Here is an 18,306-nt window from a genome sequence, read left to right as displayed (position 1 = left end):
AAATACCTTATCTTTGTTTTCCCTTTTGGAAAAAAAGCCACATCAGAAATCCTGTTCTGAACAACAAGGTCCTACTATAGCACAGGGAACTATATTCAGTGTCCTATGATAAACTATAATGGAAAAGAATATGAAAGGAATGTAAATATACGTATTATTGAATCACTTTGCTGTATAGTAGAAATTAACACAACATTGTAAATCAACTATACATCAATAAAATAAAATTTTTAAAAAAGATCTTGTTTTGAAGGAGCTTTTCTAAGTGCCAGAAGGCCTTAGCAACTGATATTTTAAGAGAGTGGTTGGTTCTGTCTTTTGATGTTTAGAACACCAAGAATGGTTTTGCCTCGAAAGTTGGTGTATTCGTTTGTGAGTGAGTGATAACCATTGTAACACTTCAATTTACAGTCTTAGTTGAGCTGATCTAGATGGTATTCCGTATTGTAGACCTCGTAATATGTTTCTGACAGACCTTGAGTGTTTATTTTTTTGGTCAAACTCTCAAGTGTTTTATATGTATTATTTAATTCTCATAACAATCCTATGAGATAGGTACTATTATCCTCATTTTACAGGTGAAACTAAGGCACAGAGAGTTCTGTAATTCTGTATCACAGGTAACCAGCCAGTTAGTTTTAGTTCTTTAAGAAGTCAGCTTCTTATGGATTCCTGTGCCTCATTTTTTTTTGGAATTAAAGTTCTTTTAGGTACCTTTATTCTGTAAGGATAGTTGCTTAGGGGCTCTTATGTTAAATGCCATGCTTTTATGCCATTTTAAAAAACAATTTGAATAATCTGTTTTTGGACTCGCAGTTTAGATTTGGAATGTTGCTTCTGAGAATATGTTTATTGCCTTTTTAAAAAAATCTTTCATTTATTTATTCTTTGGCTGCACTGGGTCTTAGTTGCGGCACATGGGCTCTTTCATTGTGGCATGCGGGCTTCTCTAGTTGTGCGTGGGCTCTGTAGTTGCAGCATGTGGGCTCTCTAGTTGTGGCGCACGGCTCAGTGGTTCTGGTGTGCAGACTTAGTTGCCTTGTGGCATGTGGGATCTTAGTTCCCTGACCAGGGATAGAACCTGCATCCCCTCCATTGGAAGGTGGGTTCTTAACTACTGGACCACCAGAGACGTCCCTTTACTGCCTTTTTACAGAACAGATTTTCACTTTAGTTGAGAATGAATTTGTAATGCCAGTTCGTGAAATTAGTCCAGAGAAGTCCAAAGTCTTGCCTCTTGTATTTCTAAAAAAAGATAATTGGAGGACAGAGTCTGAGTAATAACGAAATAGTTTTGAATGATATTTTAATTTTTCTCTTTTTCAGTTGGGATGAATGGGTTCCAGAAAGCAGAGTACTCAAATACGTGGACACCAATTTGCAGAAACAACGAGAACTTCAAAAAGCCAATCAGTAAGTTTGTTTTGCAACATGAATATGAGGAGAAATGCCTGTAAGTTAATTTTTAGGAATGAAATCCACAATGGAAATCATGTTGGCTGCCTGCCTTTAAAATGATCCTTGGGACCTGTCAGCTGCTGTGATATGACTCTGACTCCAAGTGATCAGAAAAGCCTTTCCTGGGGAAAGGAAGTAGCATACATGTCATTTCTGGAGTCTGTCCTTAGAGGTAGGTAGAAAACAGAGCAGGATGTTGTTGGAAATTTCTGAAGTTGCAAACTCATTGTTACGGTCTTATCTCCTGGGCTGTTTGGAAGGTACACTTGGTGGGGGAGGAATAAGAAAGGGGGGGCGGTCCCCATTGTTATTCACCTCTGAAAGCACATTGAGAAAAGGAACCCTGAAAGACTGTGTGGTCTATAGGGTAATTGTTTTAATTTCAAAACTGAAATATTAAGAAAATGGAAATGATAAAATGGGATCAGATTAAAAAACATTGGGATTGGTGAATTTCAAAACAAATGTAATTTTCAGTTATAGGAGAATCTATTGTCACTTTTTACTACATTTATTTTAATTTTCATAAGTATAGAAGAGTCGAATCTTAGGGCTTTTTACTGTTCTTTCTTGAATTGATTTTTGTAAATACATTATCTCTGTTGAACTGGTTAAATAAAAACTTTGTACCACAATATGTATAGGCTCAGGACTTCAATTTGAATATAAATTTCAAAATGGAATCAAGTGATTAATTTATTTTTCCACGTAAATACTCATTTTAAGATTATTATTGAAATTATTTTTGAAGGGAGCAGTATGCAGAGGGGAAGATGAGAGGGGCTGCCCCTGGAAAGAAGACTTCTGGTCTGCAACAGAAAAATGTTGAAGTGTAAGAAGCTCTGTCTTTGTTTTAATTTTACATGCTGTTTGTGAAACTCAAACTTGACACACATTGTCTTCTGTTAGGATTTATTGAAAATGAAAACTGGAACATTGTTGTGATTGGAAAAATGCCAGTGAGAACCCCCTTGGTGTTGGGTTGCTGAAAATACCTGTTAATTACATACTGATTCCTTAATTACATACTGAGTCCTTAGCAGTTTTTCTCCCCCCACCTTTCCTTTATTTAGTAAAGGGATATTTCCTTTATGTAGTAAAATATACATAACATGAAAATTTACCACTTAACTCTTTAAGTGTACAATTGGGTGACATTAAGTACATTCACAACCCTCCTTCTTTTAAAAATTATTTATTTATTTATTTACTTACTTATTTACTTAACACACCAGGCGGCATGTGGGATCTTAGTTCCCTAACCAGGGGTGAAACCTGCTCCCACTGCAGTGGAAGTGTGAAGTTTTAACAGCTGGACCACCAGGGAAGTCCCTTACAATGCTTCTTTTAAGTTGTGTTAAATATGTATACATGTAATGTGTTTTCTTTTACAAGTATAGTGTTGAATTATCAGGACACAAATTTTGAGATTTGGGGGACAGATTGGCTTTTTCAGTAGTGCTAAATATGTGTATTAGTTTTAATTCCCCTTTTGAAACCCATGGTAACTGTGTGAGATGTTAAGGTTTCAAATCATCCCCCCTCCTCTCAACCCCCAAGAAAAAACCATTCCTTGTTAACTCTTAAGATTTAGAACATTTGGTAATAAGCCTATGTGTGCAAGTCATATGCATACACACATTGGTGTAATAAGTTTATGTACCTGAAATCCAGTGTGGGAATGGTAGCTTAATAAAAGAACATAAAAAATCATAATTTATATTAAAAGATCATTTTTTCTTGCCACTTGAATATTTTAAGAACAGATAGGTTTAATGAGTGGTCCGTCACGTGCTTCTTTTCAAGGATCAAAAGTAACATGCTGTAAAATATGATTTATTTAAGAGAAGTATGTTTTTCCTTGAGATTATATTCTGTTGCTTTTAGACCTAACTAGTCTGACTTTACTACCTAAAAATTAGGTGATAAGTAATGAAGGTAACGATGCATTTTGAAATGTTTGGGGTTTTAACCTTTTTGGGTGAGTCTTTCTTTTTCTCAAGGAGTCTTCCTTTTAATGGGAACATGACACTTTGATAAGATTGTAATCTGAGTACTTAGGAAGGCATCATGTAATTTTAAGTATTGCTTTGCCCTGGTAGAATAGAAGATCTATTTTAAAATAAAAATACTGAGTAATTAAACCTGGAGATTTATTTATTTTTCTTTCATTTTGATTTGAGGTTTTGATACAATTTTTAATATTTAATGTTTAGTTTTATACCTTACACCATTTTTAGTGTTTGGTAATTGTTCTGTAGCTTTCTCTGAATATACATAAACATGTATGCATCTGGTTGGAAAATATGAGAACCAGATTTACCTTTACTTTGTTGACATCTAGGTCTTTAAGGTTGGGCGTTTATTGTTTATAAACTAATAGTGAATATATGTGAATTTTGTTAGTGCTTTGGCTTCCAAGCATACTTTGGTTGTTCGTTATTTAGTGGAATGACTTTTCTCAAGGATGACTTTGGGCTTCAGTTATTCTTTCAAATACATTGACTCTAACAGTTCATATTTTGATTATAACATTTAGTCCTGAGGCTTAGAAATAGGAAGTCAGACAACACCAGCAGTTTATTTATTGTATGAAATCCGTTGCGTACTTGGAGAAAGTAGCTTGCATGTTTAATTAATACAAGCAAGAAGGTTGAAGCAGGAGTCTTTACCACTGGTATTCATTGAAGTGTAGTTTATAGATCTTTAGAGTTGAGATCAGTTGTCAGTATTTTTTCTTTAATTCTTTGGTATAGACTGGGTAAGAAAGGAGTGTAAGGGCTCTTGGCTTCTCTTGGTCCGCCCATGTTCTTGACATGTAAAAGTTCATGGTTTAATCTGACTCAGAAATACTGTCCAACAAATATTAGTGTTACAGAAGTTAACCTTAGAGAAGGAGGGAAAAACCTGTAATTTCAGATGGCCAGGTAACCAACATAAGTTAATTTTGAGTCATCAGATGAACCCCAAGCTCTAAATTAAATGAATACAGGTAGTTAACATTTGTATTAAAGCTGTAGAAAAGTAAAAATATTCAGGTGTTCTGTTATGGTCCCTCCAGGCATAATCTATAATCATGGGCTTTGTAAACTGTTTTCCTTGTATTCCAGAAATAATTATGTATAAAATCGAAGTTAGTAATTTACTCTTTGTTAGTGTGTATATATATAAATGAACATGAGTTAAGTTGCTATTAGAGATGATAACCAAGACATTAGCTTTGTTCTACGAATGGGAGAACAGAGTGTGTGGTGTTGTAGTGGAGGGAATATAGTTCAGAGACGAAATAAAGTGAAAGAATTTGGACCAGTGAGAGTGGAGTAATGGATTGGTCTGAAACATACAAATCTAAAATCAAATTATGCTGGTACTAAAGTAATTGGGAGAAAATGTTTTAACCTTTGGAGCTTTTTTTTGTGTTTGTGGAACTAATAATATTCTCACGAGGTGTATTTTTATCACTTAACATGCTATAAACTTACAAACGAATAATATAACCCTGGAAGGAAGTCTCCTGATGTGGTTTTGGTTTGGTTTTCTAGTATGTGGATTTAGCCAACTATCAGTAAAAGTCCTTGAGTCTGAGTAGTGAATGAGAATATGTACGAAATAAGATCGCGGCCTGATCTTAGCAAACAAGGCAGTATTTCTCTATGAACTTAACCTGGTAGGAATTTAAACAGAGGCAGTTTTACTAGCAATAATTATTTATCTTTTTTCTTTTTCTTCCCTCCTTTCAGGAAAACAAAAAAGAACAAACAGAAAAGTAAGAATATTAACTTTGTTTAAATTATTTTGCCTTTTATAACATTTGCATTTTGAATTCACTGTTAAATTTTTAAAGTTATGAAGTTTTAGAGTAATTAGAGTAAGCTTATGTTGATGGTCTCAAATATGAATCACAGCAATGTTAGAGTTAGGTACATAGTAGTAGAGAACTCATACTCTTTCTACCATGGAGAAGCCTGTAAGCGTTTATTATTTTCATGTTACTTAATGACTGATCCTGAGACAATAACATTTTAAAAATAAATGTAAGATGGTAATATTACTAAATGTCGCTTTGTACTAGATGTTTGGTAGAGCTGTTTATAAAAGTTACATTTTTGGTAGGAATATGATTCTTTAATGTAGATTTAAGTAAAATCAATGTAATGGAAAAGTCAAAAGAGGGTATGTCATGAAACTAGTTTCCTTAACAGAGTTTCTCATTTATTAAGCTAAAAATACCCCTTCCTGGCCCCCAAATTTTTACAGCACCTGGAAATGGAGATGGTGGCAGTACAAGTGAGACACCTCAGCCTCCTCGCAAGAAAAGGGCCCGCGTAGATCCTACTGTTGAAAATGTGAGTTTTTCCTTAAGTTTATGAATATATAGCATGTTAGAATTTTTAATCTTGTCATTTTACAACACAGTAAAAGTCATAGAACTTTGAGTGTCTCAAAAGCATTGCTAACATGGTTAACTACTGAAGTGAAAATACTCCCCTTTTTTGGATAAAAAGGATATATTTGTATACATCTTTATTTCACTTGTAGCACTAGATATGTTCCTGCTAGATTTTACCCCCAGCTCATCATCAGATGTTCATTGTAAAGCTCTGTGTTCATGTACAACACGGAATATTTCTTTGGTATTAGACTGAATAGACTTAGCTAGGTCACATTAAATGGTTTAGTGTGTCCCAAGATGATTTAGTAAACCCACAAAAAATGCCAAGAAAGCCTATCAGTTCCACATGTATGTGTGGGTACAATAGTTTAGGATTCTTACATAAGTGAATAAAATGTCTTATTTCTAATTTATTATATTTATAATTTCCAAACTTATGAATTTGAAAATAAGGGTTTTAAAATTTTAACCAATGTCGTTTACATTTCTGAAGCTGAGGTTAAAACAGTGGTATGTTCTAAAAATTAAGTATTTTTAGGCAGTTATTGAAGACAAATTAGAAGATAGTACATTTAATTTTCTGTATTAAACTTTAAGATAGTCGTGTTTGGGCTAGTCTTTGGAGGTATGACTATTCAAAATCAATAAATTAGAAAATACTAAGTTAAAATGCATTAAGTTGGAGTGGTCATTTATAGAGGAAAAGGAAATTTGCTAAAGAATATTTGCTTTCACATGAAAAGACATTGAATGGACTATCAAGAATAAGATTCTTTTTTCCCAGGAGTTAGCTATATGATCTTTCCATTTATCAGTTTTGAAATGACAATTCCAGCAGTCCATTTGAGTAAATCATTAATTTATACCCAGAGGCTCTAAAGGTTCAGAAAAGCCTTTAGAAAACACTTTTGGAGCTGTTACGCAGCAAGAAAGGACAGATGTTTAATACTCTTGCTTTTTTTCTGTTTAGGAGGAAACATTCATGAACAGAGTTGAAGTTAAAGTAAAGATTCCTGAAGAACTAAAACCATGGCTTGTTGATGACTGGGACTTAATTACCCGGCAAAAACAGGTAACTTGAAAGCTACACAGATTGTAATCTATATGATATGTTCTTGCTAGTGTAAAAAAATTTTTTCTAAAGAAAAGGTTGTAGACTTGAATATTGAAAGTATGACTGATGAGTATTTTAATTCAGGGACTGAATAATTTGATCATCAGAAAGGACTTAGGAATAAAACGAAGTACATATATAAAAGTCCATGAGTTTATAATGAATTTTTTTTAAAGGTCAAGATAACTCATTGTTGGCGGTTGCTAGGGCAGGAACACATTATTCTGAAAATCCATAAAAACAAGCATGTATTTCCTGTCTTACTATCATTGAAAATGGGATATTGTCTCATACGTGGCTGCTAATGGAATGTAATAGGAAGCACACAATACTGCCTGCAAGGTATTTGTGACCTCTAAAAAGAACGTGAATCTGACAAGATCCTAGGTCTAATTACTTGTATACAGGAGATAGGGACATTATGAGGTATGTATGTAACATCACAAGGGTAGTCATCAAAGTCCAGAATGAGGCACTCTACAGGACAAAAGAACCAATTTCTAAAATAGCACGAGCAGGGGTAGGGGAGAAGTGGGGACTGTGTGAGGATTATGAAACTTCATAGACATCAGTCATATACTGTACAGTATGTGGACTTCGTTTGATTCTTGATTTGCCTCTGGACCTAAACTGCTAGGTTCAGCTTAGTTCTACCACTTACTGAGTTGGGGCAAGTTACCCAGCCTTTTTGTGTTTTAGTGTTTACATTTAGTGGAATAATGGGTCCCAACCTCATAGTATTGATGTGAGGATGAAGAGAATATTCAAGTAAGTGCTTCAGACAGGGTCTGGCACGTGATACTATACAACACATGATGACTTGATAATATCACAGAGGTAAATTTATGTGCAAGTGTATTCCATATATAGTAATAGTGTAATGTGTGCAATAGATTGAGTCTTCAGAGCTGTGCTGTCCAGTATGGCAACCACTAGCCACTTTTGGCTATTGAAATTAAATAAAATTAAATTTTTAGTTAGTCACATTAGCCATGCTTTAAGTGCCCTTTTCTATTTTGTAATACTATTAGGTCATCTTTTATTGCATTAAAGCTTTTCTAGTATACTTTTCCTTTGAAAAAGAGGATATTAGTATTCAAATGTATTTTTGTTTTCATAGCTCTTTTATCTTCCTGCCAAGAAGAATGTGGATTCCATTCTAGAGGATTATGCAAATTACAAGAAATCTCGAGGAAATACAGATAATAAGTAAGAATATACATATCTTTGAAGTATACCCAAAGACACTTCAAACATTATTTCTAAATAAATTATCTGAAACGTGTACTTTAAAACAATACCATCAGGGGCTTCCCTGGTGGCGCAGTGGTTAAGAATACGCCTGCCAATGCAGGGGACACGGGTTTGATCCCTGGTCTGCGAAGATCCCACGTGCCACGGAGCAACTAAGCCCGTGCACCACAACTACTGAGCCTGCGCTCTAGAGCCCGTGAGCCACAACTACTGAAGCCTGCGCGCCTAGAGCCCTGTGCTCCGCAACAAAAGAAGCCACCGCAATGAGAAGCCCACACACCACAACGAAGGGTAGGCCCTGCTCTCCTCAACTAGAGAAAGCCCACACGCAGCAACAAAGACATGACGCAGCCAAAAATAAAAACAGAATAAATAAATTAAAGAAAAAATACCATCAGAAACTAGTAAAATAGAATTTCATTGTTTTAGGGGGTTTGGCTGGCAAATTTTTTTTTTTTTTCTTTTTTGAATCTTATTTTTTATACAGCAGGTTCTTACTAGTTATCTATTTTATACATACTAGTGTATATATGTCAATTGCAATCTCCCAATTCATCCCACCCCTGCCACTTCCTCCCCCTTGGTATCCATACATTTGTTCTCTACATATGTGTCTCTCTTTCCGCCCTGCAAACCGGTTCATCTGTACTGTCTTTCTAGGTTCCACATACATGCGTTAATATATAACATTTGTTTTTCTCTTTCTTTTTTTTTTTCTTATAAATTTATTTATTTATTTATTTTTGGCTGTGTTGGGTCTTCGTTTCTGTGCGAGGGCTTTCTCTAGTTGTGGCGAGCAGGGGCCACTCTTCATCGCGGTGCAAGGGCCTCTCACTATCACGGCCTCTGTTGTTGCGGAGCACAGGCTCCAGACGCGCAGGCTCAGTAGTTGTGGCTCACGGGCCCAGTTGCTCTGCGGCATGTGGGATCTTCCCAGACCAGGGCTCGAACCCGCGTCCCCTGCATTGGCAGGCAGATTCTCAACCATTGCGCCACCAGGGAAGCCCTGTTTCTCTCTTTCTGACTGACTTCACTCTGTATGACAGTCTCTAGATCCATCCACGTCTCTACAAATGACCCAATTTCGTTCTTTTTTATGGCTGAGTAATATTCCATTGTATATATGTACCACGTCCTCTATCCATTTGTCTGTTGATGAGGCATTTAGGTTGCTTCCATGACCTGGCTATTGTAAATAGTGCTGCAATGAACATTGGGGTCCACGTGTCTTTGAATTATGGTTTTCTCTGGGTATATGCCCAGTAGTGGGATTGCTGGATCATATGGTAGTTCTATTTTTAGTTTAGTTTTTTAAGGAACCTCCATACCATACTGTTCTCCATAGTGGCTGTATCAATTTACATTCCCACCAACAGTGCAAGAGGGTTCCCTTTTCTCCACACCCTCTCCAGCATTTGTTGTTTGTAGATTTTCTGATGATGCCCATTCTAACTGGTGTGAGGTGATAACCTCACTGTAGTTTGGTAAACATTTTCTTAAAGGGCCAGATAAGTAAATGTTGCAGGTAAAATCGAAGCCATATGTAAGTACCTATATAACCATTTAAAATACAACTATCCGAAGATGTGAAAACCATCCCTAGCCTGAGGGCTATAGTTTGTTCACCACTGGTCTGTTTTTGGAATTGATTTCTTGCCTTCTTATTAAATCTCTGTTTTAAAAATCTGTTCAGTAGAGGCTCAGGGTCATTAATTTAACCTTTTAATTCGTTACCCTTATGTTGGTTGACTTAATCTTCATCTCTCAATTCCTTTCAGTGACCTACTTTGAAGGTAAATATTTTTATTCATTTATCAGGGAGTATGCTGTTAATGAAGTTGTGGCAGGGATCAAGGAATACTTCAATGTAATGTTGGGCACTCAGCTGCTCTACAAATTTGAGAGACCACAGTATGCTGAAATCCTTGCAGATCACCCAGATGCGCCCATGTCCCAGGTGTATGGAGCGCCACATCTACTGAGATTATTTGGTAATACTGCCATTTAGAAAACAATTTTCCTTTTTTTCCTTTGAGCCTTTAATGTTTTTGTCTTTCCTAATTTATATCAAGGGGTAACATAAAATAACATTCAAAAATAATGATTTAATTCCAATTTGAACTTTTATTTAATATAGTAAAATCCAAAGTCAGTTTCTAAAGTCATATACTTTAAAGGAATCAGTGATTGTTGCGTTTGCTCATGTAATTAAAATACATGCTTATAGTGCTACCTTGGATGTAACTTTGACTAAATTCTTTTGTTTAAATAGTACGTATTGGAGCAATGTTGGCCTATACACCTCTGGATGAGAAGAGCCTTGCTTTATTACTGAATTATCTTCATGATTTCCTAAAGTAAGTCTAAAAATTAATGCTTGAAATTAAAAACATGAATTAGTCTAGTGTACTGAAAATTACTCTGTGATAGATTGACACTATATAGATATTATTATAAAACTAAAGTAAACAGAACAATGTGTGGTATCGGTACAAGAGTAGATACATTGTTAATGGAACAATTTAAGTGCAAATGTAAGCTCTTAAAGATGAAGGGAATATATGTTACACATACATGTTAAAGGGCTGGTATCTTTAACACCAGAGTTCTTAATATGAAAAAGATGAACAAACCAGTGAAAAGTAGACATTGGATATTCACAGAAATGTCAGTAAAAAGGCCATTAAAATATGTTTAACATAATTAAAATACCTCCTGGCGATTGGCTTATATTTTTGGAGAAATGGAGGAAAGGGCAATCCTGGTTTTTACAGCTTTTTGGAGGGCATTTTGGCAATGCATATAAAATTTTTTAATGTGCTTTTACCCTTTGACCAGACAGTTATGCTTCTGGGAACTTATCCTGTAGAAATACTTGAATGCACAAAGATTTCCAAGCATGTTTATTGCATTAAAAAAAAATGGTGAAGAATTTTAAACTGTTATTAATAGATGAGGTGGGTCTAAATATACGAATCAAGAAAGATGTCCATGTTGTGTCAGTTTAAAAAAAAATAAATTGCAGTAGAGTATGGTATGATTCCTCTCGTTTGTAGAAACACTTTCAATCTTTGGAATAGATTTGGAAAAATAAGGATCATACTTAACAGTGAGTTGTTTCTTGGGCATAGTTTTGGGAGAGAAGGAGTTTTCCTTTGCTACTTTATATAGTTCTGTGTTTGAATTTTCTTAAAATGGCACCGTGTATTTTATAATGATTTTAAAACCAGCGTGAACCTGGGAATCTAATCAACTTTATAGTCTTTGCTTTACCAATGATGAATTAACATCCTTTCTCTACCCCCACTTCTTTATGAAATGAAAGTGCTCTACTACTTGACATTTCAGGTCCCTTTGATTTTTATGTGGTTAATTACCAAGTTTAAACTTGAGAATTACTGGTCAATTTCTGAATCTATATTTAATATGATGGATTTCAGAGAGCTAAAGAAAACACCTAGATGTTATTCTTTTAGGCTAACAACACCTGTTTCTTAAAGGTAGTCCAAGTGCTCAGGTTGGTATTCTGGTGACTCCTGTTCTTCGCTTATTTGAAATAAGGGGAGTAACTCTGGGCTTTCATCCTTTTTTGTGTTGTTGTCTGGTATATAACCCTATTTACCTGAGTTATAATTACATAGTTTTACTGTGAGGTTGTGATTATTTTAGTATATTTTAAAGTGCTTTGTGTGGCTTCTGTATATAATTGAGAAGAGATTAGTATCAAAATATGATTCTTTTTCATGCTTGTAATGAATATTTCATTTTTAGATACCTGGCAAAGAACTCTGCAACTTTGTTTAGTGCCAGCGATTATGAAGTGGCTCCTCCTGAGTACCATCGGAAAGCTGTGTGAGGCGCTTACACTCACTCTTGTTTGGATCTCTGTAAACACATTTTTGTTTCTTAGTCCTTCTCTTGTACAAATGATGTACTTTGGAAATGTTAGTGTATAACAGAAGTGATGTTTGTTTTCTGTTTGATTTTAAACAGAAAATAAAAGGGGTTACAGCTCCTTTTTTCTTTTTTTTTTTTTTTTTTTCATTTCAAAGTTGCTACCAGTGTATTCAATGATGGACAACAGAGAGACGTACTGTAGAGTGTTTTATTGCTTAGTTGACAAAGCTGCTTTTGAATGCTGGTGGTTCTATTCCTTTGACACTACGCACTTTTATAATATGTGTTAATGCTATATGACAAAATGCTCTGATTCCTAGTGCCAAAGGTTCAATTCAGTGTGTATAACTGAACACACTCGTCCATTTGTGCTCCCCCCTTTTTTTTATGGTGCTTACAGTAAAGAGCCCATCCTTTGCAAGTCATCCATGTTGTTCCTTAGGCATTTTATCTTTGCTCAGATTGTCAAAGAATGGTGGCTTGTTTCATGGTTTTTGTATTTGTGTCTAATGCACGTTTTAACATGATAGACGCAATGCATTGTGTAGCTACAGTTTTCTGGAAAAGTCAATCTTTTAGAAATTGTTTTTCAGATCTTCAATAAATTTTTTCTTTAAATTTCAAGGAGCAGTGTGCTTGTGTGGATGCCTCACAAAACCTTTGTATATTGTGTATTCCTTCTTGTATTTAGACAGTGATTTTTCAGGTGAGTGATTTTCTTGTTTGGCCTTTTATGGAATGAGAAGCTTGGCTTCATTATCTACCTTTAATCCACAGCAGCTTTTGGTAGTTTGCTCTCGAGTTTTGGCTAAAAAGTAGAGGTTCACGTGACTATTTCTCTGCTTTTCATAGACTATTATTATTAATTTTGAGCACTGAGGGAGTTTTTACCTGTGTGACAGCTACCTTTCTGCTAATTGTTTACTTTGAGGTGTTTACCAACATTATTCACAATGCCTATAATTTGAGCTCCTTCCCCCAGTTTAAATATAGGCCTCCTTGAGAGGTTTTGACATGTGTTATCCCTCACCTTTGTTCTGTGGAAGTTCTTGAAGTTAAAAGGCATCTCATCTCTGCTTCTAGGAGTACCCCCTGTGATTTCTTCTTTGTTCTCCCATACAGTCCATATATTCTTGTGAATGGTTATAAACCATGAAATAGACTGGCCAAAAGCTGGGCTCAGATTTGGCTCTGTCCTCCCCTGGCCGTGACTGTCACTTCACTGTCTGAGCCTTGGTCTCTTCATCTGAGATAGGAAGGTTTGTTGAGAGGTTGACACAACATCTCAGACAATTGTTATGTGCTTTTTACAGATGAGTTGACATTGTGATCAAACAGAATAGCTCTCTGTTTACACTAGTTGTCGAGAGACAGAATCAGTCAGCTCTGGAATCTTCTTTCCTCCCCTTTTGTGGTTTGGCAAGAAGCTGGCTCAGCAGATGTGACTTAGCTCAAAGGAAGAACAGGCTGAGACTGGAGACTGAATTCCAGAGATTCCCCCACTTGCTAACAAGGCCACCTTGTTGACCTGGAAGCACTGCTGTCACACAGATGCCTCGAGGTTCCTAGCCCCACCCCAAATACGTAGAGCATTATGGGGGCAGGTCCTGTGTCTGGCCCCGCTGTGGCCACCCTCAGCGCCACTCCTGGTGGGTCAGGAGAGCTTAGAGGGTTGGCACCTCTGCTAGTTCTAGGTTTTCTCCCAGTGGAGAACTCGAGTGGGTTAGTGATGTGTGTGGGAGTCCAGAACCCCTCTGTATGATGTGGGCTTTCTAACTGTTGCTTGCTCTCTAACCTCGTATTTTCTTTTAACCATTTGAGACTGCATTGTCCAGGGCAATGGTGAGATTCTCGGCCCTGCCCCCCAGAGATGCTGGGTCAGCAGGCTCAACATGGGGTTCATAAAACTGCCGATTTTATTTATTTAAAAATTTTCTCAACTTTTTATTTCAAATTCAATCCCACGGAAAAGTTGCAAGAGTAGTAGGATGAATACTTAGTTGTATACTCTTCACCTATAAGATTTACCTTTTGTTAATATTTTTGCCATATTTGTGTACACACGTGCTCTGTCTCCACACACTTTTATTTCTCTTAATCATTTGAAAGTAAGAATGTAATTGCATTTTTAACAATCTCAGTGCAAGATCCTATTTGAGAAAAACTAGACTAGAGATTCACTGTATAGTAATTTATTGGGGGCAGGGGAAGAGAAGGAGAGGGGTTAACAGTATTTTCTGTCTGGAAATTAGGGCATTGTCACCTTTGAGAAAGATAAACCAGGTCAGGATCAAACTGATCTAGGAGCCAAATATTAAGCTAACTGATTGAACTCAAGGAAGGGTTTTGAATGGCTTGTTTGCAGTTAAGAATATTGAGAGCCTCCCTCCCTCCCTCCCTTATTCCTCTGTGGCAAACCCTAAGAATAAGTGAGAGGGGACAGATATATACACAGATAATTATGTACATTTCTTAAACAGAGCTTTAAAAAAAACTCCTTAAATATGACTTAAAGGAGAAGCTTCTTTCTCCAGTTTGCTATCTTTATCCATAGGATAGTAATAGGTGTTGCCAACTGGTTGACCCTCTTAACGCAGTTTGGGGAAGGAAAGTTGTGCCTCCCTCACCCCTCACTCACTTCCACATGACACAAGGTAGCTTCTTTCATATTTGTCTTGATTTGTCTAAAATGGCAAGAAGGTCATTATTCCAGCTGGCTCTGGCCCTGTCTCAGACCCACCTGTAGAGTTCAGGTGGGTCTGAAGTTCACCGTGTTCCCTGCTCCTGACCCCTGCTCCTCTCCATTTGTAGTGCAGGCTGGAATGTCCAGACTAGGGGTGCGGTGGGGCAGGCCGGTGGAGGTGGGGTGGCAAGAAGCGCCCCCCCACCTCGGCTGTGAGATCCAGCAATAAAGCAGAGGGATGCGATTAACAGCCCCAGAACTCTTCGTTACAAAAGATGTATGTGCTTTGTTGAAAGAAAGTCAAATAACCCAGAAGTCTGTTGATTCTTCTTCCTCACACACGTTCCAAGTTAAATACTTTTAGCCTTGTGGTGCAGATCCTTCCACACCTTTCCCTATGGACAGATGGACATGTCTGAGTTTCACTGGGGCCAGGGCAGAGGAGATAGAAACTCAGCCCCGTGGGGACCCAGAGGAAGGAGGACAGCATCTTCAACTGTCCCACTGTCTTGATAAGCCAATTGTCAGATTGCTGTGCAGTGGGGTAGCCAGGCTGGGCTGGTCCCAGCAGCCTTTGGGGAGAATCAGGTTGGGGAAAGCTGCACAAAAGAAACCGAAGTAAAATAGTCTCTATAAGTATTGCTTATTTATATTGCAACATTTAGATACTGAGAATAATTAGAAAAGTAGGAATTGAAAATGAGGAAGAAATGAGAGATGAAGTGGGTGGTTTCAGAAGAACAGATGGATGTATTTTGTGATGCAGCCTTGGGAGAGACTGGAGGGCAGCTGAGCCTGGGAGGATGTCTCCTGCCCTTGGGAGGGGCTTGGGGGTGGGATTCACGGGTGTTGTGTCTGGGAGTGATCAAGGTTAGAGAAACCTCTTAAGGGTTTGGTGCGTCCTTTATCTGATGTTCTCTGTCATGAAGTTAACCATGGGCAGGGCTGTGGCTCTGATCTGAGCTCATCATCCTGTGAGTCTAGCAGTGGTACCAGCATTGACGCCCTTACCCCACCCTACCTGCCTTGGTGAGCATGCACAGGAAAGGCAACATGCTCTCCACGATGTTCATGGCATAGGTGATAGCTGTGTTTTTATTCAAGGATGACATCATCCTATCTTTCCTGGTCCCAGAGCTGGAGACACAAAGATGCCCCCATGGGCTGGTTGGTCTGGGACCCCGGAGGTTCCTGGTATGACCTGTGTCACCAACTTGGGACACACTCCTTCACTTTTACTTTTCCAGGTGATGCTCAAGCCTTTATGTCCATAAGCAACAATTCTTGTACCTCCCTCTAGATCACCCTTCCCCTGGATGTCAAAGAATTCCAGGGGTCAGTCATCCTTCCCAAGCTGGACTGGGACACCAGAAAATTAGATGTGCACACTAATTGACCGTGGTGACCACAGGTGTCGCTGGTGTAAGTGAAGGTCTCCCCATGGTCCATGGGCCTGCCCACTCTCTGGGGACACATGCACAGGGTTGTGGTGGCAGCCCACTCTGGTGCCGTAGAACAACTTCTCTTGGCTGTCACATGTTCAGCCTTCCTTCCTCAGAGCAGGACATCTGCCAGGGTCCCTAAGTCCTCAGTGGCTTCCCTCAGCTGTTCCATGAACCTTTTGATTCTGAGTTTGGGTCAGCCTCCAGGGCTTCTGCCCTTCTCCAGGGGGAGTCCCCTTAAGGGCCTTTCCTGCCATGTGCCTGCTTCAGGGCCACCCCAGACAACCCCGATGGCTGCCCCAACTTCATCCTCTGGGTTCCTGTGCAAGTGTCCGCCCTGAACTGTGGAATCCAGGGAGAGGCAATCTTTGCTGAACCACACACAGCAAACCAGGCGGCTCGTTTATGTTTATCACCTTTCCCCAGAACAACTTGCTGCTTTTAGATTGACATAACCATGGAAGCCTAGTCAAAGGGTTTTTCCCATAATAGTAAACATCAGTTCTCTGTTTCTAGCTTAAGACTAAAATTCTCTATCACTATGCATTAGAATACTTACTTTAAAATGTTTAAGAAAATATATACCAAGAACCATAAAAAGTAGATATTACCCTTCAGATACCCCCTTGTATCAGCCAGGGTGCAAGAGAAAGGACACCTCAGTGGGGTAGTTTGAGGAGAGTTTAAGAAAGGGCTTGTCTGCCAAGGAGGAGGGAAACCCCAGGAAGACATGGATAGTGCCCAGCTACCACCCATGGGCCTGCAGGGGCAAGGCCAGGTTTCCTAAGAGCATATTCAAATTACTTGCAAAGGTTTTAAGGATCCCAAGGATTCTAAATCCTTTTTGAAGAGGCAGCAGAGTGAAGGGGCTGAGAGCACAGACTTGTGTGCAAATCCTGACCCGGCCGCTTACTGATTTTGTGATGTGGGGCACGTTGCTTAACCAGTCTTGTGCCTCAGTGTCCTCACCTGCAAGTGGGGGTCATAATAGTGTCTGCCTCATAGGGGTGCTGTGAGGAGTGAATGCTGTACATGACCAGGTGCATTGCCTGGCAAATGGAGCTTGTGAAATAAAACCAATAAAAAAATGTCACTGTATATGCAACAAGCTGATGTAACCTGCTGACTCCCAAGACGGGTGGGCCTTTTACCTTGCTCTTTGTTGCAGGCAGCAGACCAGCATTGTCCTTGGACTCTCAAAGCCCCACAGGGCTGTAGGGAAAGACTTCCTTTCTTACCACCCCTGCTCCCTTGGTGCCAGGCGCAGGTGCCTTGGACTTGGCAGGCCGGGGTGCCCTTGCTGGGCATCCCCTTAGGGGACTTGGCCTGCAGCCCCGATTCGCTGGTAACCAGCCAGCAGAATCCCTCCCTCTCTGTCCTCCAGGGTGGCTGTTTCCTAGTCAGTCACTGCAGACACAGCCTTCAGCTAAACTCATGTGTTTACTTATTCTGTTGCCAGTTCGTTTGCCTTTCTTAATGCTGTTTGAAAACTAAAAACAATTATTAAAAGTTTAAACTTCATTCTGAGTCAGAAAACTTCACTGAAGTGACTGCTGGTGGGAGTCAGGTATACCTTCCATTCTGCTGAATTTTTAATACCAGCTTGGCATTTTTTTTTTTTTAATATTTAGATTAAAAAATTTATTGAAGTATAGTTGATTTACAATGTTGTGTTAGTTTCAGGTGTATAACAAAGTGATTTGGCTATGCATATATATATACATATATGTCTTTATTCTTTTTTTCTGATTCTTTTCCATTATAGTTTATTACAAGCTATTGAATATAGTTCCCTTTGCTGTCTTCAGAGAAGGCAGAAAGAAAACTCAGTTGGAAGCCTGTGAGTTTGTGAATGCAGCTCCTAGACCTGACTTGCCCCTGCCATGTGCCTTCCCTGCCTCCTGGGGCAGGGCGGGGCACATGTTGGGGGCTTTTTTTTTTTTAAGGCGTGCTGAGCAGCATGCGGGAACTTCCCTGACCAGGGATCAAACCCGTGCCCCCTGCATTGGGAGTGCGTAGTCTTAACCACTGGACCGCCAGGGACGTCCCACATGTTGTGGGCTTA

General features: G+C 38.5%; 1 protein-coding gene across 11 annotated transcripts in view; it reads left to right on the top strand.

Moving 5' to 3' along the window:
- Positions 1 to 18,306, top strand: part of MORF4L1 (mortality factor 4 like 1) — a 62,648-nt gene that overhangs the window by 9,680 nt on the left and 34,662 nt on the right. For 5 of the 11 annotated variants that reach the window (XM_082448801.1, XM_082448808.1, XM_082448811.1 and 2 more), the window contains 9 exons: positions 1,327 to 1,413; positions 2,210 to 2,290; positions 5,199 to 5,225; positions 5,699 to 5,804; positions 6,822 to 6,923; positions 8,086 to 8,174; positions 10,038 to 10,210; positions 10,492 to 10,576; positions 18,007 to 18,081. In XM_082448801.1, coding sequence (XP_082304927.1) covers positions 1,327 to 1,413; positions 2,210 to 2,290; positions 5,199 to 5,225; positions 5,699 to 5,804; positions 6,822 to 6,923; positions 8,086 to 8,174; positions 10,038 to 10,210; positions 10,492 to 10,576; positions 18,007 to 18,081 — 825 coding nt within the window. Of the gene's footprint in view, positions 1 to 1,326; positions 1,414 to 2,209; positions 2,291 to 5,198; positions 5,226 to 5,698; positions 5,805 to 6,821; positions 6,924 to 8,085; positions 8,175 to 10,037; positions 10,211 to 10,491; positions 10,577 to 11,990; positions 12,741 to 18,006; positions 18,082 to 18,306 lie in introns of those variants that run through there. The other 6 variants (XM_082448803.1, XM_082448810.1, XM_082448807.1 and 3 more) reach the window with 4 other exon arrangements.

Source organism: Balaenoptera physalus (assembly GCF_965194825.1).
Source record: "Balaenoptera physalus genome assembly, chromosome: 2".
NCBI lineage: Eukaryota > Metazoa > Chordata > Mammalia > Artiodactyla > Balaenopteridae > Balaenoptera > Balaenoptera physalus.
The sequence above is the reverse complement of the archived record's forward strand: the minus strand, read 5'-3'. Positions and strand labels throughout refer to the sequence as shown.